Raw genomic sequence first — 21,869 nt, forward strand, 5'->3', positions numbered from 1 at the left:
TGTGTACAGTCATTAATTATTCAAGATATATTCACAGTGCTTAATTGTAATTCAGGTTCTCTTTGTTACGTGTACAAATGTGATACAGTGCAATCTTTTTTATGCAGAACTAATTTACAAATTATGATTCATTGGCATGTTGCTACCATATCCAAATAAAACAGAGTTTACAAAGGAATAATCCAGTTATGGTTTACATGAGGCAATTTTCTTGGTCACTTTTTACCCCATACTTAAATTTACTCTTAACAGATAGGTTAAGTAACCCTCTAAGGCCCAATCCTGCTCTCCTTATTCAGGCAAACCTCCCACTGAAGCTGGTGGGCCAGTTTTTAATCTTGATTACTGATCTCAATACATCTTCAATGGAGTGACTGTGGAATTATCAGCAGAATAATCCATGTGCCTGAGATCAGAATCTGGCCCAATGAGCGTTTTGTTGGGGAAAGGAGTGCACGACAAGGACCTTTGTGGAGTGTATTTCTGCTTTTAGATATGTTTAGGCAATAAAAATTAGGCAGCTTTTGGTAAAAGGACAGAAACCATTGAAACCCATGTGGTCTTGAAATTCAAACTGCTTTGTAACCCTCTCTATTCACAATATCTTTCAAGGGGGAATTTACCTCTGTAAATCTATACACTGCAATGTCTTGTTTTCCCCCCAAAAATTGATCATGAGAAAGCTATCCTTGTAAAAGCCAGACATACATAGAAACGGCTTTCTCTTCTGTGATGATTTTTAAAATAATTCTGATCATGTTACAAACGCTTCTTCCTTCTTCTAATTAAGCAAATATTCTTCCAGAAAGGTTTCTTTTAACCTCAGCTGTTTGCGTGCTTCTATAGCAGTACAGCTCAGCCACTCTTTAAATGAATGAAGATCTCCTGCTCTACTCAAATAACAAAGCTTGGATTGCCTGAGAGACAAACATGCTGTGCCAGTCAGACATTCAGCGGTGCTGAAACTTCCAGTTAAAAACACAGCTCAGCATGTGACACAGTTGGTTTGTGAACGGCCTGAGATGGCTGTAGCAGATGATAATTACTAATGTAATAATTACCTTAACTAACAGAAATGTGACTTGACTTGATAAGCTGTCTGTCCTCATTAAACTTGTTCACCTTCTCTGAAACTCTCCATGCTGCATGCTAGCACGGAGCAGCCGTATCCCCCGACCCAGCATGAGTCAGGGGTGCAGCCGCGATACCAGCCGTGAGAGCAGTCGAGATACAAGCCCTGCTCGGGGCTTCCCTCCACTTGGTGAGTACATGCAGGCGTTGGAGCGTTAAGGGTCGATTTCCCTTTCCCCATTCTGATTGTCTGTCCAAGACACTGCCAGGTGGAATGAGCTTGTTTCCTTCCTCTGTTCACTTCCGTACACTCCCCCTTTCCAGCCCCGCTTCCTTTTTGTTCTCTTCTGCATGTTTCAGTTCTGGTTCTCAGTGTTTTCTTTTAGTAGAAAGTCCCTTGATCCTGAACTCCTGTGATATTTCAATTTCTTTAAGTCCATTTGTACAGACCTCTGCAATGTTGCACCTAAAAAGACTGTTCCAGTGTTTTGATGGATATCCATGAAATCAATCCTACTTGTACAGCTCAGAGTATGGTTAGCAGCATCACAAAGCCTATTGCAGAATGACTTTAATTATACACAAACTGATCTGAAAGCTAGATACAAAAAGAGAAGCAACAATTTCACACTAAACCCCAGTTAAGAGATCAAAATTCTTTTTATTTAAGGTTCTGTACAAAGCCATCAGCCACTGATTCGTAAGTTGGACATGCCATTCTGATGGAAATTCTCCTCAAGTCTGAGCATCTTTAGCGCTCTGTAAGGTTGAGGACTGAAATTAGCATGGTCATTCAGTTTAAACATACAGTACAAATATAAAATCTCATTATGGTTTATCATATGCAGACATTTTTGTTCTTCATAGGGCTGAAATGGCAGGATAGTTCATGTTGCTGATCAAATGTCATTTCATATCCAACAGAATACATCACCTGTTGTACAAAAGCTTTGTTCATCATCTCAGGACAAAATACAGTTGCTCTCTGAGGCCTCTCTGTTTACATAGTAATTCTATAGCTGTGGGTTTGGTTTTCAAATTGGGGGAAAGAAATTATTATGGATTCAATCTGGCAGGCTTGGTATATGTAAAAGCTGTAGGATCTAGCTTTATAACTGGTGACAAAGTACAATTGTATGGAGTAATATGTAAGTGGAGCCGGAATACACATTTGGGCTTGATTTCACTTTAATTTACAGAATTGGAAGCAAGAGTTGCATAAGTAAATGAACTGAGGTATCTGTGGATTATGCGCTCCAGTCAGACCGGGAAGGGAGGTAAAACAAAATGGGCAAAATGCTCCCCTTTGGTCCTCAATTCGGATAATTCTTCTCTTCCTGTTTTTGTACAGCATGTGGGGAGAGTGAAATATGAAAGTCAAGTTTTGCAGTGTAGATCTGAGGCTATTTGGCTAAGTGCAAGGAAGAAAAGTACTCTTGGACAATGTGCGGTATTGGGGAGTACTATGCGAATTCCATTAAATTGCCATTACTCTGAAATTTCGTTGACAATTGACTAACTTATAATTCTTGATTAATCTTGTCTTTGGAACTGAATTATTATCAGTATAAGTGGTGTTTCCCTTATTCGTTTTATCATTTAGTCTCAGGCTAGTTCTTTAGGACTTGATCCAGTTCTCAATACAGTCAATGGAAAGACTCATATTGTCATCCATGGGGGTTGGATGTTTCTGCTCCCATTTGAAATCAGTGCCAAAATTCCCATTGACTTTAATGGAAGTAGAATTGAACCCTTAGCTTAATCTGAAATAACATATTCCATAAGAGGCTTCATTAGGAATTCTCCCGCCCCCTCCAGGCTTTCCCCTGACACTTAGCTATCTAGTCAAAATGTTAATGTGAACTGGGATACTTGAGGATCCCATTCCAATACTTTGGACTTGTTTTTCATTAGATATTGTAGATTAAAAAAAAATGGAGCTTGAAAGGGGAACTGTGAAAATCTCTCCCTCGCATTTTTTTTGAACATCTCTTTACAAAACTGATTTAGATCTGAAATAATTATGGATGAAATTTACCCTGAAAGAAATGGACCAAGTCCTGCAATTCTCAGTCAGGGATAGTAGTTCTGTTGAAATCAAAGGTACTTCGTGCACGTTATTAAAAATGATGGGAGCAGGGAGAGAATGTAAATATTTAAATCAAATTATTTGAAAATCACTCTCAAGCCAAGTTCTGAGATCAAGATTCCAGGTAACACATGGAACTGTTGTTGAGATAGGGTCTGATCAAAGCCCCTTAAACAAAGTCAACAGAAAGATTTCTGTTGTCTTTACTGGGCTTTGGATCAGGCGAATAAGAACGTGCCCCATACCTGAGATCAAAATTGGGGCCTGTGAGTTTGGTGACCTTCCGCAACAGCATTTCTGTTGTTTGAGTTTTTTTCTCATCTTGATCTGTAGATCTAGAATGTGACCCTTGAACTGTTGCAAGGAGTTTGCAGTGATGTCTACATACAGGATGAACAAACAATAGTCCTTAAGGCATCAGCATGGATATCCTTGTTGATGCCATTTTCTGGCACTGCATCATGGATCTGACCTTTCTCGGACCCCTGTGTTCAGATCACAGCTATTTCTGTTTTGAATAATGTGCTTTACCCAGAATAAAGTACATTACCACAAAAGATTTTTTTTAAGTAACTGGTAGTGAGTTAGTATCTCTGTATTCATATTTCAAGTAGTTTCTGATGCACGGTATGTATTCGGCCACACATTGCTCAGATATTAATATGAAGATGCATAGTTCTATCAGTTTTGGAGACAGTTGGGCACACAAAGCTATCCTGTACTATACCAATGGGTTTATGAAGAGGGCCCCTTGGTTGGCATTCTATAAAGTAACGGCTGGTATGATCATACATATCCAGTTGTGAGAAGGTGTTGGTGCTAGTGAAAATATATGGGCATACATTGAAATGCAGTGTTTTATTTGGAGGTGGGTTTTGATCTAAATGAAAAATGTCATATTAAATGTGTGTGGTTACTGTAGTCAAAATAAAACAACTGCGTAAAATTATCACCTTCTTATTCACTTCTGCCCCCACTGGGCTAAATAATATCCTGGTGATATGCTCATAAAACTCCCCTTGATTGCCATGCGATTGCATGAGTGTAACCGAGGGCAGAGTTTGGCCCAAAGGAAAGTGTCTTCTTGCTTTACTGTGCACGGCAAGATTTTCACCTTGGTAGCACTGGGGAGCAGCAGCTGAAGAATGAGATGGTTTCCTGATCTGACTCCAGAGACAACCACAAAATCACCAGCTCTGTTCTGTCTACAGAATCTTAATTGCTGGTGAGAAGTGGCAAAAGGATGCCAGCTTAATTATCAGAGCCCACGCTGAGTTTATGGGGCTAGCCGGGATCACCTTTTGATTTTTAAATGGAGCCAATTTGGTATTGGAGCCAGTGAGAGATGATAAATAAGCAAGGCAGTAGATACTACTTCTGTATTTATGTTTCTAAGCTCAATTATATCATTTTTAGATGATGCTGTTTTGCATAAACATACTGGATGGAGAATGCCTGGTTTCAGCAGTAACTTATTACATTCAGTGGCAATATGTTGGTATTGGTCTACACCATAAATTTTCCTTTTAGTGAAAGTATGTTTGTGTATGTGTATGTATATATATGGAAATACTTCTTTTGGGTCCTTGATCTAAAGATAAATACATTAGGCCAGATCCTCAACTGCTGTAGATTTGGCTTGGTTCCATTGAATTCAGTGACGCTGTGCTGATTTATGGCAGCTGAAGATCTGACCTATACATTGATTATTAAGTTATATACTACAAAATATTTATACAAATTGTTTCACTTTATATTTGGTTACTTTTTTGAATGATTTATTACACAGATGAAAAATAGTTAATTTAAAATGTAACATTGGATGTGATAGCCTGGGGATTATCACTTCAGTGAGTAAATTTTGTTATAGAAACCGCTACAGAAAAAAATAGACAGAAAATTCCAGTGCAATAAGAAACCCGCATAATTGAGATACAACCAATTTATTTGTCTACTTTTGTGTATTTTCACTGAAATGACTGTCATAAATTGGAATAGGTGCCTAAAGTCATAAACTTTGTGCTGTAGAATTATTACCTAAAAGAAGTGTACATACATCAGTTTAACCCAAAACTATGCCAGAGTGTTTTTATTGAATTCAGTAACGTTTTCATGGAAACACTAATTAGTATGGTTTTTGAACACAGTGTTGTGACTCAAGTATCTCTTGATGCCAACTCGCAGGGTGCACTGGGGTGCAACAGGTACACGGATCCCTGGGGTACACCAACGTAATGTCATGGAAGAACTCTAATGAAAGGCTGTGTCATGCTGGTAGTCCTAGCCATTGTGAGATACAACTACAGATAATACACTCCTCACATACCTTGAGACAAACTCTTCCAGACAGGTGTCTCCCACTCCCCCACCCCTATCTCCAGAGGGTAACGTTGTGTACTGTATGTCATACAATAGGATTCTGGTAGCATTCTAAGTCAAATGATAATGAAGAGCTGGCGGAGACTTGAGAAGGAAACTAAGGCCTGGTCTACACTACAAAGTTAGGTTAAACTAACTACGTCGCATAAGGCTGTGAAAATCTTCCCACCCTGTGTGACACAGTTAAGCTCACCTAACTGCCAGTGTGGACTCTGTTAGGTCGATGGAAGAATTCTTTCATCAACCTAGCTACTGCCTCTTGGAAAGATGGATTTACTACGGTGACAGAAGAACCCCTTCCGTCACTGTAGTAAGTTTCTACACTACAGTGGCACACTAGCAGCTGTGCCTCTGTAGTATTTCTAGTGTAGACATACCCTAACAGGGAGAGGTAAGCAGCAGGTGTGGGGAGGGAACCCTATCTTGAGGTGTACATCAAAGGTCTGTTCTTGTGTATTAGATTTTTATTTGAATCTCTATTATTTCTTGCATACATTTGTTTGTTTTATAATTGAACTCAAGTGCTGTGCATATTACAGGAGCATGGTCTAAGATGAAACTAGTAAATGGCAGTGAACTTTTCTTTGGGATCCCAGATGATCTGGGATTTCTCTGGGTATCCCGTGATCATGGGCTGGATACCACAGGGGGACACTTCGAAAGTATTCAGGGGCTGGAGTGCATCTGTTGTCAACCTGGAAGGTCAAAGACAGGGCTTGTGTAGCCCAGAGGAGAGTGCTTGAGTAGCTGACAGGCTGCTTGTGTTTGGGAGCTAACACCTGGCAGGTACTAGTAAGACTCTCTCCCTCTGGAGGCAAGTGGTAACAAGGTCACACTCACAGTCCTGGGTGCTCCAAGAAGTGTCCCAAGTGTCGTTTTACTCACATTGTAAAGATTAACTTGTATGCCACTGGACTCTACTAAATATAAAAATCCTGTGGTAACCTAATGTTTTGGTCATTATCACACTAAAAGCCTGATCTTTCAAGCGGCTTCACATGGCCCCCATGACATCACTGGGGCTCTATGCAGGTATAAATGTCTGCCTGCACTCAGCAGCTTGCAGGACTGGGATCTAAATCAGGAAATGCGGAAGATAAAGTTCCCGCAGTAATGTTAACTTGGTCACATTGCTCAAGAATAGGTATTTTGTATTCCTTTGTTTCTTCTTAGGCCCTGATCCTGCAGGGGGATCCGTATATGTATATGGAGGGTCTGTCTTGTGACGTTTAATATGTAACTCTTTACTGATCCTGCAAACCTTACTTTCATGAGTCATTTTTGATATCAGTGCTTACTTGAATAAATGCATGGGGCCTTTGGCTCCATTTTATAGCGTGCAATTGCACACCCTGAATATCTTATGGCCAAGTTCCCATTGTTGTGAGAAACTTATTTTTTATTTTTTCCCCTCACTTTTTGTATATAATTTTAATGTTGCATTTACAAAATGTTCGGCAATTAAATAGAAAAAATCCTTTAAATTCTTGTAATGTGCATATATGTGCACCATTGACAACGTGTGTATACACCTCTACCTCGATATAACATGACCCAATATAACACGAATTTGGATATAACGCGGTAAAGCAGTGCTCCAGGGGGGCGGGGCTGTGCAGTCTGGTTGATCAAAGCAAGTTCGATATAACGCAGTTTCACCTATAACACGGTAAGATTTTTTGGCTCCCGAGGACAGCGTTATATTGGGGTAGAGGTGTACCTTTATAAATTATGAACCATGTTCAAATGTAGCTTTTTTTCAAGAATTAATAGCAACAATCATACAATAAGGCCTTCAGTAGGACTATTGTATTGACTGAGGATTACTCATATGAGCAGACTGCAGAATCGGGCCTTTATTTTAGAGTTTCCTAGACTTATGTGTTTTTGAATTATGTGAGCACAGCATTGCTAGACATATGGGAAAAAGCTCTTTAAAAACACTTGCATAATTCAGAAATGGCTGAACCAAATTTTTTCCAACATTCAAAAACAAATAATCTTTGTGCTGAAACTAAGAATGGAAAACTTCTGCTCTAAAGGAATTTGTCAAAGAAGTTATGAACCACTGAAAAATAAGGGGCTAAAATGGAAGATGGAATTCAGTCTTAATTGCAGCCATTGCTACTATATAAAGGTCTGTTGCTATAACATTTTGATTATGTTTGTGTATATATTACACTCTCTATGCACACATACACATATGTATGTATATAATATATTTATATAAACACAATAACTATATACAAAAATGTTACACTGTAGCTATCATAGCCACAATGGCTTGTGTGTGTGTATAAAACTAAAATATTTAACAAAAGAGCTGTGCTCAGTGGCGTATTTATTTCCTGGTATGACTCCTTACACTTTTCTACTGAATTGATCTTGATCTTGTTATTGACATTGTTTCTTGTACATAGAGTAGAATATTGTGAAAAATATTTCCAAGCACAATTTCTAATCATTCCTCTTGGCTTCACTTTGGGATTTAGATGGATCGCATCTAAATCCTGTTATGGGGTTAAATGTTCCACATTCTCATGCTAGCTGTTTTTAGGATCTGTGGTTCTGGAACATGACTGGCACTCACCAGTCTTTGCTGAACTGCACACAGTTTGGTACTCTTAAAAACAATGTATCTGTTTGTCACACATTGCGTTTGTGGTTGTGGGGGGAAAGGAGGAAGCTGCCGATAGAGATTTTGCCTTGGGGCTTGCACTGTACTTGTTGTGCATTCATACGCGGCAGCATTTCCTTTCACTATAAAACACCCATGTTGGTAGTAATTGTGTGCATCCCTTTTGGACTGTGGCATTTTCTGTGTTGGGTACTTGTGTGTTAATCCTGTGGGTGTTGCCATTCCTTTTACTTGCAGCTTCTCGACGTCATTCCAGGTCCACTAGTGCTCTCTCCACTGCTGATTCTGTTGGGCAGTCAGGTGAACAAGTGCTAACTGCATGAATCTGCTTCTTAATATTAGTCTTGTTTTACAATCATTTTAACATTTGCTGTCATGCATATCAGCCAGCACTTGGCATGTGCTTTTCATTACTGTGGGGTTTTTGTTTAACATGCTTTTTTTATTTTAATTTATTGAATGTTTTTAATTTTGTTTATGTACTTTAGAAATATCATGAGCAGTGTACAAACAAACCAAGGGTGATACAGGGCATTCTTAATTCCACCCTGCAAACTGATCAGCTATGTAACTTGGGATACATCCTCAGGGATGCTGAGCACTCAAAACTCTCATGTATGTCAATGGGAATTGCAGGTGCTTGGGATTGGACTCTTACTGGCCAGATCCTGCATATTGCTGAGTATTCCCAAATCCCATCTAAGTCAATGGGAGTTAAGACCACTCAGTACCTTGCAGGATCAAGCCCCAGATGCACAAGACCAACAAAAAAATTAGCACTGGATGGGCTTTTAAAATTAAAATGGCAAATGCGACATTTTCCAATATATAATATTTTAAGGCCTGGTCCAAACCTCACTTAAGCCAAGGGAAAGACTCCCTTTAAAGTCCCGGTGCTTTAGCTCACGCCATTAATATTTAGATTTTAATGGGATAAATCCTGAGATTCTTACCCGCCTTTTACTCAAACAAAATTCCCACTGAATGTGCGGGCCAACTGCCTTTGAAATTAGTTGATTTCAATAGGAGTTTTTCTTTAATAAGAGCTGTGTGAGGACTTCAGGATTTGGCGCAGTGGGTATTTAGCTGGCAGGAACTGAGTGAGGATTGCAGGAGTTAGCTCAATATTGTAGCTGCAAAACTGTCCTTTTCATAAGGGAGAGTGGAGGCATTGATGACATTATCAATTATTTAACTATTTTGATAGGGTGTTTGAAATTCTGCTTACCTTAGAGTGAGGTTGAATTAAATGACTGTTACTTAATCCAAACCCTCAAAATTGATTCATTTTATCTAGTGATTCTATACAAAATAATTTTAAGTTGAACTGACTTTCAACTTTAGAATATTTTAGGCCACAATTTCACAGAATAATTGAAATAACTGAAAAATTACGTTTCACTGTAATAAAGATGAAGATCTAGACTACATGTTCCTCTTCCACTGCTTATGACATATTCTACATTTGTAGCTCCTGTAAATTTCCACGAAGTATGATCAAACATAACACAGTAAATAACCTTTGTCCTTGAGAAAACTAAAGCCAGTGGGAATTTTGCCTCCCTACAGGTGATAAAATCAGGCCACAAATAGTCCTAACTTCCCTTTTTAAAAATGAACTAAAGCTGGAATTTTCAAAGGGGTCTAAGTGAGTTTTGCTCCCAAATCTCACTGAATTTCCTTGGGAATTGAGTGCCCAATCCCCTTAGTCACCTTTGAAAACCTCAGCCATCATTTACGTAACTCCCAATTAGTGAACAATCCCACTAAATAGCATGAAACCAAGTGGCATAGACTTTTAAATCCTATGTATCTTGCTCACTTGAGAAGTCCCACTGAAATCCGTTACCTCGTGGAAGAGTAAAGTTTAATCCTTACGCAGGTTTCAGACAAACTGTTCTGAATTGTAGAGAAGACATTTTACTAGTCTTTAAGTCTAACTAGAGTTCGTCAATACAATTGAAAAAAAAAAGTGTCTGAAATTGAGGTCGTTATGGCACCACACATGTAGCTCTTAAACATGTATAATTCCCATTGAAATAAAAGGGAGTTTACATGCTCAAAGACAGAAAGATTGGTGGTTTAAACTTACTTCATATTACAAAGCTGTTCGCAGCTTGGAAACGCTGGCCCCAGTCCTGCTTTGTGATATGGCCTCTTTGGCAGTGTCAAAGATGGCCCTTGCAGAATACCCTGATTGTTAGGGGGGGTTGCTTAACGAGTCCAAAGCAAGTGTAGGGGGTCAGGCAAGGGGAGCAAAGATACATGACCAGAGCACATGGTACTCTGGCTATTCTGTGCCAGCGTAATGATGCCGGGTCTGCTCTCAGTTATGCCAGGAGCCAGGCATGTCCCCAGCACAGCACAGAATTAGGGAGATACAAAAGCTTATATAGACACCTGTGGGGCATGCCCCACCTCATTTCTGCACTTGGTGCGGAATTGGGGCCCAATGTGTTGTGTTACATTATTCAGTGACCTTTCAATCTGTATCTCAGAGATTCCAGCAGTACTCTTGGAGCAAGATATACGCCAGCATGCCACATCGTACTTATTCTGATTTGTTTAAAACAGCTCCCTTTTGTTTATGTTTATGCTGGGTAATTTAAACTGGTTTACAACTGAATTATTTTGTCATTCTGTTATTCATTAAAAACAGAAACTGTCTTCCCTTTTCTAATGCAACGCTAAATTAACTTGCAAACCAATGACACTCAAAGTGCTATGTGATGATACCAAGAGGCCGAATTCTGTTCTCAGTACCACCTGAGCAATGCTGTTTAAATCAGTTAGGTTTTCACAGATATAACTGAGAACACAATTTGCCTCAACATCTTCTGCCTTTTTGTTATATACCAGTTATCCATCTGTGTTTATGAAAACACTCGTGTCTTCTATACATCTTCATAACATAAATCAGTGTAGCAATGCATTTAGTTTGTATCATATATAATGCAGTGTCATCTCCTCTGCATTCCTACTAAAGGAGTTACAGATCTTTCCATTCTGGGATGAAATTTCTCTCAAGTATTTATAACAGTTGTGCAACTGAGTTCATTAAAAAAGGGGATAGTAACAACGCATACAATTTTTATTTCTTTGTGAAATGTCATGATTTGATTACTTTTTGGCAGTAGTTTTTAAGAAATTTATTTTTCCCCTTGTAATGTGTTTTGTAGAAAATGTGCTTGTTGTAAATTTAAAATGTTTGATCTGATAATGCATCTCTGAAAGATAGTAGAACACTCCTAACTACCATCCATCCACTTCTAAACATAAATATAGAAACAATCAAGTTTTCAGTTAATCACTTGACAAAATATGTTTTTAATTTAAAAAAAAAAACAACCCTCCTATTTTCCCATTGCTGATCTAATCCTGCAACCCCTTAATCAGACAAAAGTCGGATTTAATTCAACTTGGAGTTTTGCCAGACTAAAGACTACAAGTTTGAGCTCTTAAGAGATTAATTTCAAGTAGTACAAAAATCATTCTTCCCTTTGGGACAACTACACCACTCTCTAGTTTTTTGTATAACTGTTAACAAATTTTTTTTCTCTATAATTGAGGTTTGCAAGAGATTTCTGTACTGTAGAATTTAAAATGTAAATGTTAAGGTGTGTAAACCAGCATAATTTTCTTATATTTAATTATTTCCCTATTAAGTGTATGCACTCAAATAAACTTCTGAATGTAATACTTTACATCTGTTGCATAGAAGGATGCAATACATTTATACCATGTACAAATGATCGTGTTCCTTTTTGGTCAAAGCTTTCAATGGACAGAATATTTTTCCTTAGTTAAATATTGAATACAAAAAACCTGTTAAAAAAATCCTTTACTTGCTCTCTTTTGCCCACTGATCTTGCATTGTGTAATGTCCAAATGCCGCTTAAGTACACCACAGATGGGCATGCATGTGTGCAGCTTGACCCTGCATCGTTTACGCTAATAGGAGGTTTCCATTTATTTAAATGGTAACATTTGCGGGACCATTCTCCATTCAGACAATATAAATGTAGAGTTTGTCCATGAGTCATTACTGAGTCCAGGCACACTCATGAATAAATATACAGATCATGGCTCTAGGCATCAGAATGCCCCAAGTAGCTCATGTCATTGAAAGATCTGCAGAGCAGCTTTTCCTGTTTATAAGCAGAGCCCGGACTGGAGTACGCTACCTTGGGTCCATACTTCCTCTGCTCTAGAAAGTATTTATGAGCAGGGTGGTGCCGAATTTGGCCCATGATAGGTAAGTCCATTGCCCCTGTATCCAGTGCTTAATTTGCGCTAGGGCTGAGCCCTGGCACCTCTAGGCTTGGTAGTTCATAGTCTCGCCACCTCTAGGCTTGTGCCCTGGCACCTACTTACTTGAGCCCTGGCCCGTCTTTCATTACAAATTAAATGCTGCCTGTGTCTGATCTCCCTCGAATACCTACTGTATGCCTTTGGCTGACAGTAGGTGTTTTATTAGTAAGACTAATATATGTGTCTGCAATAAGCCATTTTCTGGGTTTTTCTAAATGACATTAATATGCAAAATCCTAGGACATGATAAATGAGGCCAAGCAATATTTTGGATGTAAATCACATTTTGGGCCCAGCACTATTCACATTGAAATCACTGGGAGATTTTCCATTACATTCAGGATCAGACCTAGGGTTGCCACCTTCCTAATTGCTGGTAGCTGGATTCCTGAGGCTCGCCCTGCACCGCTGCTTCTTCTCCAAGTGCTTGCTCATGTCGATTCCATTCTAGGTGTGCAAGCACCCAAGTGTGCGGCCGTCGGAGATTTCTGCCTTAGCGGTATCTGTAGGGCCGGCTGTTTCGCCCCCTGGAGTGCCATGCTCATGCCACAGTATATTAAGCGCTGCCAGCCCTGCACCCTCTCAGTTCCTTCTTACCACCAGTGGTGATCAGTCGGAGTGCCTCTGTCCCTTGCTTCACAAGTGGCCAGTGGTTTCTTTCCTGTTTCAGCCTTGTGCTTTCAGTTGTAAATAGTTCTATTGTTTGTTAGTTCGTAGTTAGGTAGCTGTTAAGTGTTCAGTTAGTTAAGTCCCAGCGGAGAATTTGCCCTGGGAGGGGCATGCCTCATTCTTTGTGTTTTAAGCCCTGCTCCATGTGTAACAGGCCTATGCCTGTTAGTGACCCTCATGATAGTTGTCTGCAGTGCCTTGGGGAGTCCCATGTGAAGGAGCATTGTCGCATCTGTAAGAACTTTCATCTTCGGACGTGACATTTATCTCGGGGCCTCCTGATGCAGGCAGCCCTGCGCCCAGCCTCGAAGCCGGCTCGGTCTGAAACGACATCCAGCTCTTCAGCCTTGGTGCACAGCGTACCTCTGGCACTGGACTCCTCCAGGCACCGTTCCCCATCCCTGGTATCGAAAAAGGAGCCAAAGAAGATGGCACCGGGCAAGCCTGATAAAGGCGTGCTGGGCAAAGGACCCTGTTTGGGCCTTATGCCCACTCCAGACCTGCAGAAGGGCTCCAGCCAGGGAAGTGCCTCCCCCCGAATGAACCCACCACCAATTCCAGTGAGTGGTACAGGGTCAAGGCTGATGGTGCTGTCGACACCTGCTCAGCTCTCAGCACCTGCAGAGCCAAGGGAGCTCCCGCCACAGCCAGCACCGCGTTCGGCAATGGAACCCACGAGGGCAAGACCACTGGTAAGGCCTCTCATAGGATAAGCAAGCGCCACCGATCACTGGAGCCCAGGCAGAGCGCTAGGTCGTCACACTCTTGGTCTTCACGCTCCTGGTCCCTGTATTCATGCTGAAGCTCTCCCAGGGCACTGGTCCGCGTCACGTTGCTGGTTGCCAACGCTGAGATCTCGAGGCCGCTCCCTGATATGATGCCACTTTCCCAACTCCTGCACCAGTCGGATGCTCCCGGTCACCGGCGGCAATGTTTAACTGCCAGACCAAGGCCATGGCGGCCCCTCTGTGGTCACTGGAGGGCGACGACTTCTCAGGATCGGTGACGCAGTTCAGTCCCTCAGGCAGCAATGGGACTGGGCCCCGGAGGGAGCGTCTGCAGCATTGGGGCTGGCCTGGCAGCAGGGTCAATGGACGACCTAATGGCCTTATTGGAATACCTCAGGGGTTCCTATTATGCCATTGCCCCACTCTTGCCAACCCTCGGTCACTGCATCAGACAGGCTGAAGCCTGTGCCTGTGCCACCGCCGGCACTGTGTTCAATGCAGGATGTTCTGGTGACTGTCGCGAGTAAGGAGCTGATGCCCACTCCAAGGCCACCCTCCCCATCAGGGGAAGATGCCAGTGGGCCTCCCTTGGTGGTCCAATCATCCTCCTCCTCCCTGGATGGGGCAGTGGTGGGGCCCTCCACAGCTAGCCCACCGGATGATTTCAAGGAGCATCAGGCGCTGCTCCTTAGGGTGGCTTTGAACTTGGGCCTCAGAGCAGAGGAGATGGAGGAGCGGATGGACACATTGTTCAGTGTGCTCTTGGCGGCCACCTCAGCCCGGGTTGCACTCCCGGTGCATGAAGGGGTCTTGAACATTGCCAAGTCAATCTGGCAAACCCCATCCTCTGTTTAGCTCGCGTCTAAAAGTGTGGAGAAAAAGTACCTCATCCTGGCAAAAGAGTTTGAGTACTTATATACCCACTCACCACCAGGATTGTTGGTCGTGTCTGTGGCCAACGAAAAATATAAGCAGGGCCCCACCAGTTCCACCCCAAAAATAAAGTTACCAAGTGGTTGGACTTGTTTGGTCACAAGATTTATTCAATGGCCAGCCTCCAGTTTTGGGTGGCAAACCACCAGGCCCTATTGGGCCATTACAATTTTAACTTGTGAGACTCCCTCCCCTAGTTTAAAGACTCCATGGCCCAGGATGTGGCCCAGGAGTTTGCAACCCTGGTGGAGGAAGGCACTACAGTGGCTTGGTGCTCACTCCAAATGGCCTGGGATGCAGCCGATTCGGCTGTCCAGGTGGTTGCCTCAGCAGTGGTTATGAGGCGCAGTTCCTGGATCCAGACCTTGGAGGCTTGTCCCAGGAGATGCAGGCCTCTATGCAGGATGTCCCATTTGATGGTATTGGCCTGTTCTCCGACCGGACGGATGCACGGCTTCACGGCCTTAAGGACATGTGGGCCACTCTCTGCTCTCTGGGGATGTACATTCCTCAGGTGTCAAGACAGCCGTTCTGGTCTCCTCTGCCACTACAACAGTGGCAGCCTCGTCAGTGGCCTACAAGGAGACAGGACACAGGGTTTAGCCACCGCCACCCGTCATCGTCTCGCTCCCCTGCGCAGCCTAGCCTGGCGAAGCACCAAGGGGGCCAGAAGCACTCATTTTGAGGGTGCACCTGAGAGTGACGCACCAACCGTGCCTGGATCCTGCCCGCCCTTTCCTCAACTGCCTCTCCCCTTCTTATTCGGCCTGGTCCTGGGTTACGTCAGACCTCTGGGTCCTGGACATAATTGCTTGGGGTTATACCCTGCAATTTCTGGACAGCCCCCCCCCTCCAGCCTCCCCTCTTCCCTGTCCCTCTTCAGACCCTTCTCACAAGCATCTTCTTGTTCAGGAGGTTGAGAAGCTCTTCCTCAGGATATGGAAGGAAGAGGCTTCTACTCCTGATACTTCCTAATCCCGAAGGTGAAAGGGGGCCTCAGGCCCATTCTGGACTTGCATGGCCTCAACAAGTCTCTCAAGAAGTTGAAGGTCCGCATGGTCTCCCTGGCCTCCATCATCCCTTCCCTGGATCTGGGGGACTGGTATGCCGCTCTCAACTTAAAGGATTTGTACTTCCATGTCTCCATATTCCCAGGACACTGACAGTTCCTGTGCTTCGTAGTGGCCAGGCAACACTTTCAGTTCCCAGCGCTATCTTTTGGCCTGTCCTTGGCCCCCAGGGTATTCACGAAATCTGTGGAGTCATGTATGAACCTCAAACGTCGGGGGGTCCAAATCTTTCCGTATCTCGACAACTGGCTCCTCAAGGGCAGGTCTCCGGAGTAAGTGCAAAGGAGCGTCGATCTGGTGCATTCCACCTGCATTGACCTGTGCCTGTTGGTAAACACAGAAAAGTCCACGTTAACGCCAGTCCAGTGCATAGAGTTTATTGGGGGGGTCCTCGACTCCATGCGGCCAGGGCCTTCCTTCCCGAGGCACGTTTTTGGGCCATGGCTGGCTTAATCTCCCACATAAAAGCCCACCCACTCACTATGGCCCACATGTGGCTGTGTGCACATATGTGGTCAGCCACGCCCATCTTTGTATGAGGCCTCTGCAAACATGCCTGGCTTTGGTTTACACTCCCAGCAGGCACCCCCTAGATCAAGCAGTGACGGTACCGAGCCAGACCCTATTGTCATTGGACTGGGTGGGGGGTCCCAAGTCAGTGCTCCAAGGACTTCCCTTTGTGTCTCTGACCCCATCACTCACGCTGGTCTCGGATGCTTTGGATCTGGCCTGGGGAGCCCACATATGTATTACATCAACAAGCAGGGCGGCGCCAAGTCTTTGGCCCTTTGTTGCAAAGTGTTCCGCCTCTGGGACTTCTGTATGAGGAACGCCATTCACCTGGTGGCCGCCCACCTGTCTTGGCAGATCACCTCAGCAGAACCTTCTCATCTCACCATGAATGGTTGCTCCCTCCAGAAGTAGTCAGCCTGATCTTCCACAAGTGGAGGAGTCCCCAGGTAGACCTGTTTGCGTCCAGGCACAACAGGAAGTGCCACGTGTTCCGCTTTCTGCAAGGCAGGGACAAGGGCTCCCTGTTGGACGCCTTTCTGATCTCATGGTCAGGAGCGCTGATGTACGCCTTCCCGCCAGTGCCCTTGATATACAAGATCCTCCTGAAGCTAAAGCAAGACAAGGCCAAGCTAATCCTTGTGGCCCACTTGTGACCATGTCAGCACTGGTTCAGCATGCTGCTGAGTCTGTTGACTACGCCCTGCAGCTGCCTCTTCGGCCGGATCTTCTGTCCCAGAACCATGGCAATTTGCTGCCACCCGAACCTGGCGGCGCTGCACTTGACAGCCTGGCTGCTGCGTGGCTGAGTGGAGATGAACGACAGTGTTCCGCTGGTGTCCAGCAAGTCCTGCTGGGCAGCAGGAAGCCTTTCACCCGAGCTACCTATGTGGCGAAGTGGAAGTGTTTTACATGTTGGGCTTCGGATCGTCACATCCGTGCAGAGGAGGCCACTCTGCAGGACATCCTGGACTATGTGCTGCACCTTAAGCTCCAGGGCGTATCACTATCTTCGGTCAAGGTGCACCTGGCAGCCATTTTGGCGTTCCTTCCTCCATGTCAAGGCGGGTCAGTCTTCACCCACCCTACGATGACATGGTTTCTGAAGGGCCTGTAGCGCCTTTACCCGCATGTTCAGGATCCGGTACCCCATTGGGACCTGAATCTTGTGCTGTCATGGCTCATGGGTCCCCACTTCGAGCCCCTAGCTTCCTGTTCCTTACTGCTTCTCTCCTGGAAGATTTTCTTCCGGTCGCCAAAACTTCGGCCCGTCAAGTGTCCGAAATCAGAGCACTAATGTCTGAACCACCTTACTTGGTCTTCTGTAAGGACAAGGTTCAGTTGTGTCAGCATCTGGCCTTTCTGCCCAAGGTCCTCTCCCAGTTCCATACTGGTCAAGACATATACTTGCTGGTTCTTTGTCCTAAGCCCCATGCGACAGATGAAGAACGCAGGTTGCATATCCTGGATGTCAGTTGTGCTCTGGCCTTCTGCATAGACAGAACGAAGCCATTCCTTAAGTCAGTGCAGTCGTTCGTGGCGATCGCAGACAGGATGAAAGGTTGCCCTGTGTCTGCCCAAAGAATATCATGGTGGATCACGGCCTGTATCCGCTACTGCTACGAGCTAGTGAAGGTGCCCCCGCTGCGGATAGTGACGACCTACTCGACTCATCCTTGGCAGCCTTCCTCGCTTAGGTGCCGATCCAAGAGCTCTGTCAGGCCGTAGCCTCGTTCTTGGTCCACACATTCACTTCACACTATGTGCTGACCCAGCAAGCTTGGGATGATGCTGGCTTCAGCAGAGCTGTGCTACAAGCTGCACAGCGGTGAACTCTGATCCCACCTCCATTGATACTGTTTGCGAGTCACTTAAAATGGTATTGACGTGAGCAAGCACTCGAAAAAGAAAACACAGTTACCTACCTTTCGTAACTGTTGTTCTTCGAGATGTGTTGCTCATGTCCATTCCATTACCCGCCCTCCTGCTCCTCTGTCAGAGTTATCGGCAAGAAGGAACTGAGAGGGTACGGGGCCAGCGGCGCCTGATATACCACAGCATGTGTGCGGCACTCCAGGGGGCATCACAGGCAGCCCTAGGGATACCGCTAAGGCAAAATTATCTGACGGCCGCGCACGTGTGCACGCGCACACCTAGAATGGAATGGACATGAACAACGCATCTCAAAGAACAACAGTTATGAAAGGTAGGAAATCATTTTTTCCTCCCAAGGCCCTGCCCCTGCTCCACCTCTTCCCCAGGGCCCGCCTCCTTCCCCACCTCTTTCCCTCAAGGCCCTGCCCCCATCGCTCATTCCTCTTCCCATCTACCCCGGTCGCGGATCGTCTCAAGCTGAGCTGGGGCTGGTACGGGTTAATGACCCAGTGCTTCCCCCCACCCCACAGTAACCGGACTTTTGGTTCGGGTGCCTTGTAGCATTGCCAGGTCCCCTTTTTGACTGCAGTTTCCGGCTGAAAACCAGGCACCTGGCAACCCTAAATGGCATCTGGAAGCAAGCCAAAAACCGGCCTGTCCAGGTAAAACCCAGATGGGTGGCAACCCTGATCAGACCCTTTATTTACTTGCAAAAGAAAGAAATTGCATGTTTGATTTGTGATACAATATTGAGGCCAAGTTTCAGCCCAGGGCAAATTTAAGACAGTTCCTCTAAGAGCCATTTAATAACAAAGGTGAAGTTGGAACCACTTCAGAGATGATCACATCATAAATGTTTCTCCCTTTTTATAGGTGGTTCTTCCCACATGAGAGGAAAAAAAACTCATCTAGTGGTTAGTCAAGTCTTGAAACTTAATATGTAAGAGCTCAAGCCTTTGATTTCAGTCAAATGACTCTTGTGAGTAGGGACTGCTCAGATGAGAGAGTTGCAATACCAGCACTTCATAGAATTAGTGAGTAATGGAACTGTAGACCCAATTCTGCCTCAGAGAAGTCAATGAAAGTTTGATAAGAGCAGGATTGCGTCCCATATATGTGTGACTCATGAAACCAAAGTAAAAGTAGAAAAGAGATTAATTTTAAAAGAGAGAGAGGAAAATAAAAGGAAAAATAGATTCCTTTCCCACCCATCTTGCATCAGTAAAATATGCCTATGAAAATCAAACATAGTGTCTCTGGTAGCTTAAGTACTGGAGTTTGTAGTATTTTTGTTTTATATACCATAGTGGCAACATGTGTCAGAGTGACGGATAAAATAACATTTAATGAAATGGCACTGTGGGTTCCCGAAGCCTTTCGTTGGGGTGTTCCCGGCCAGACATCTTATTAGGATTCAGAATGAATGTGAATTCACTTAACAATCTCTTTCAATGTTGTCTTTTGTGCAGACCGGTTTGGACTCGGACAGCCAGGCAGGATGCCTGCTTCTGTGAATGCCATGCGAGTGCTGAGCTCAAGCACAGATCTGGAGGCTGCTGTGGCTGATGCACTGGTAAGAGGAAAAATACAAAATGCTACCGACACCAGAAAGTGGCTTAAAATTAACTGTACGTATGTTCTCTTTTTTAATAGCCGTTGTTTTAAATGTGCCAATGTCTGACACTGTGGTGATGTTTGATAATTGTGTTTTGCATTTGAATGTATTGGCACTGGTGCTACATTTCATTATGGAAGTTAGTTAATCCTCAATAGTTGTTATCCAACTAGCAGAGATGCTTTAGTGTCACTGAGGAGGAATAGGTTAAATCAGCCCTTTGTCTTGAATCTGATTTTTGAGGAGGGTATTCTGTGAGGTGCTGAGCACTAGAGGGAACTGAGGATGCTCAGTGCCTGGAAGGACGAGGGTCCTAACTAAGCCCTAGACAGTAAATTGCATGGGGATGTTTTGGGCAAAACCCTAAAAAACCTGGGTCCTGTCTACTCTGTGTGGACATTAGATCCCATTGCAGTTTTTTGGGGATTTGCACCAATGTCTCTGCCCAGTATTTCTGGCATCTGGTTGAACATTTGAACAGCTAATAGCTTGGCTTATCTCTAGTTCAGTATTAGTGTAAAACTGAAACGTGTTTATTTACTGTGCCCCTAGAAGCAAAGGCAGTTTGTTCTATCCCAATTTCCCTTGATTTCCCTTATCCCTGCTGAGTTATTTCCCTTTGCAAGCATTAGCTAAATTCCCATGCATTCCTGAATTTTATTGCAGCAAAAGTTCTCCTGTGGCAGAATCCAGCGAATTTCTGCTGTGCATCCAGAAAGCGTACATTCTCCTTTTGCCACATTTACCTGATTTTTCTGCATATGTTTTTCTGATTTTTCGAGGGAAGGCAGAATGAGAGTAGCTATCATTGTGCAGGGTAATGTGGATACCACTGTGTCTTGTGTGTTATACAGGGTAATTCCAGACAGGGGCGGCTCTAGGCATTTCGCCGCCCCAAGCACAGCAGGCAGGCTGCGTTCGGCGGCTTGCCTGCGGGAGGTCCGTTGGTCCCGCGGCTTCAGCGGATCTCCCGCAGGCAAGCCTCTGAAGGCACCCTGCGTGCCGCCCCTGTGGCGCCGGCAGAGCGCCCCCCGCGGCTTGCCGCCCCAAGCACGCGCTTGGCGTGCTGGGGCCTGGAGCCGCCCCTGATTCCAGAGACCTAAGTTGTTGGGATGATGAAAGGATTTCTTGAAGTATCTGATGCAGGGTTCTCAAACCTTTCCATATTGTGGACCACATTCCCATAGAGAGAGTGTCTTATGGACATCTCTTTCCCCATTTGCAATTGGGCAGACCACCTCCCCTCTTATTCACTATTGCTCAGACTGTTTTCCTTCCCATTTGTGATCACATAACAACTCCAAATCATCACAGACCACCAGCAACTTAATTTGAGAACGGCTGATTTGATTTAAGATCCCTCTTTCAGAAAACTTTTATTAAAGTTTGAATTCAATAGAATGTAGAAACAAGGTGTTAGAATGTAGGCTGTGCCATTGCCGTCAGTGCTCTAAATACAGTAACTCCCCACTTAAAGTTGTCCCGGTTACGTTGCTGATCAATTAGAGAACATGCTCGTTTAAAGTTGCGTAATGCTCCCTTCTAACGTCATTTGGCAGCCACCTGCTTTGTCTACTGCTTGCAGGAAGAGCAGCCCATTGCAGCTAGCTGGTGGGGGGCTTGGAACCAGGGTGGACCGGCAGCCCCCCTATCAGCTCCCCACTCCCCTAAGTTCCCTGTGCAGCAAATGCCCAGCAGGCTAGCAATTGCAGCTGTCCCTCCCCCCACTGCCATGTGCTGCTCCTGCCCTCTGCCTTGGAGCTGCTCCCCAAGACTCCTGCTTGCTGTGCGGGGGGGAGGGGGAGGGAAGGAAGAGGGGGGCTAATGTCAGGGTGTCCCCCTCCCCCCTGCTCCCCACTTACCCCATCTTCCATAGAGCAGGGGGGACACACCAGGGCTCAGGACCCAGGAAGCTTGCAGCAAGCTGATCTAATTAACAAGGCAGTGTACTTAAAGGGGAAATACGCATATCTCTCTCCTT

At 44.4% G+C, this 21,869-nt stretch overlaps 1 protein-coding gene across 10 annotated transcripts in view; it reads left to right on the forward strand.

Annotated features, from left to right (window-relative positions):
• CLASP1 (cytoplasmic linker associated protein 1) overlaps positions 1-21,869 on the forward strand; it is a 261,914-nt gene that overhangs the window by 167,108 nt on the left and 72,937 nt on the right. For all 10 annotated transcript variants that reach the window (XM_039493734.1, XM_039493735.1, XM_039493738.1 and 7 more), the window contains one exon: positions 19,743-19,846. In XM_039493734.1, coding sequence (XP_039349668.1) covers positions 19,743-19,846 — 104 coding nt within the window. The remainder of the gene's footprint in view (positions 1-19,742; positions 19,847-21,869) is intronic.

This window comes from Mauremys reevesii, linkage group 11, assembly GCF_016161935.1.
Source record: "Mauremys reevesii isolate NIE-2019 linkage group 11, ASM1616193v1, whole genome shotgun sequence".
NCBI lineage: Eukaryota > Metazoa > Chordata > Testudines > Geoemydidae > Mauremys > Mauremys reevesii.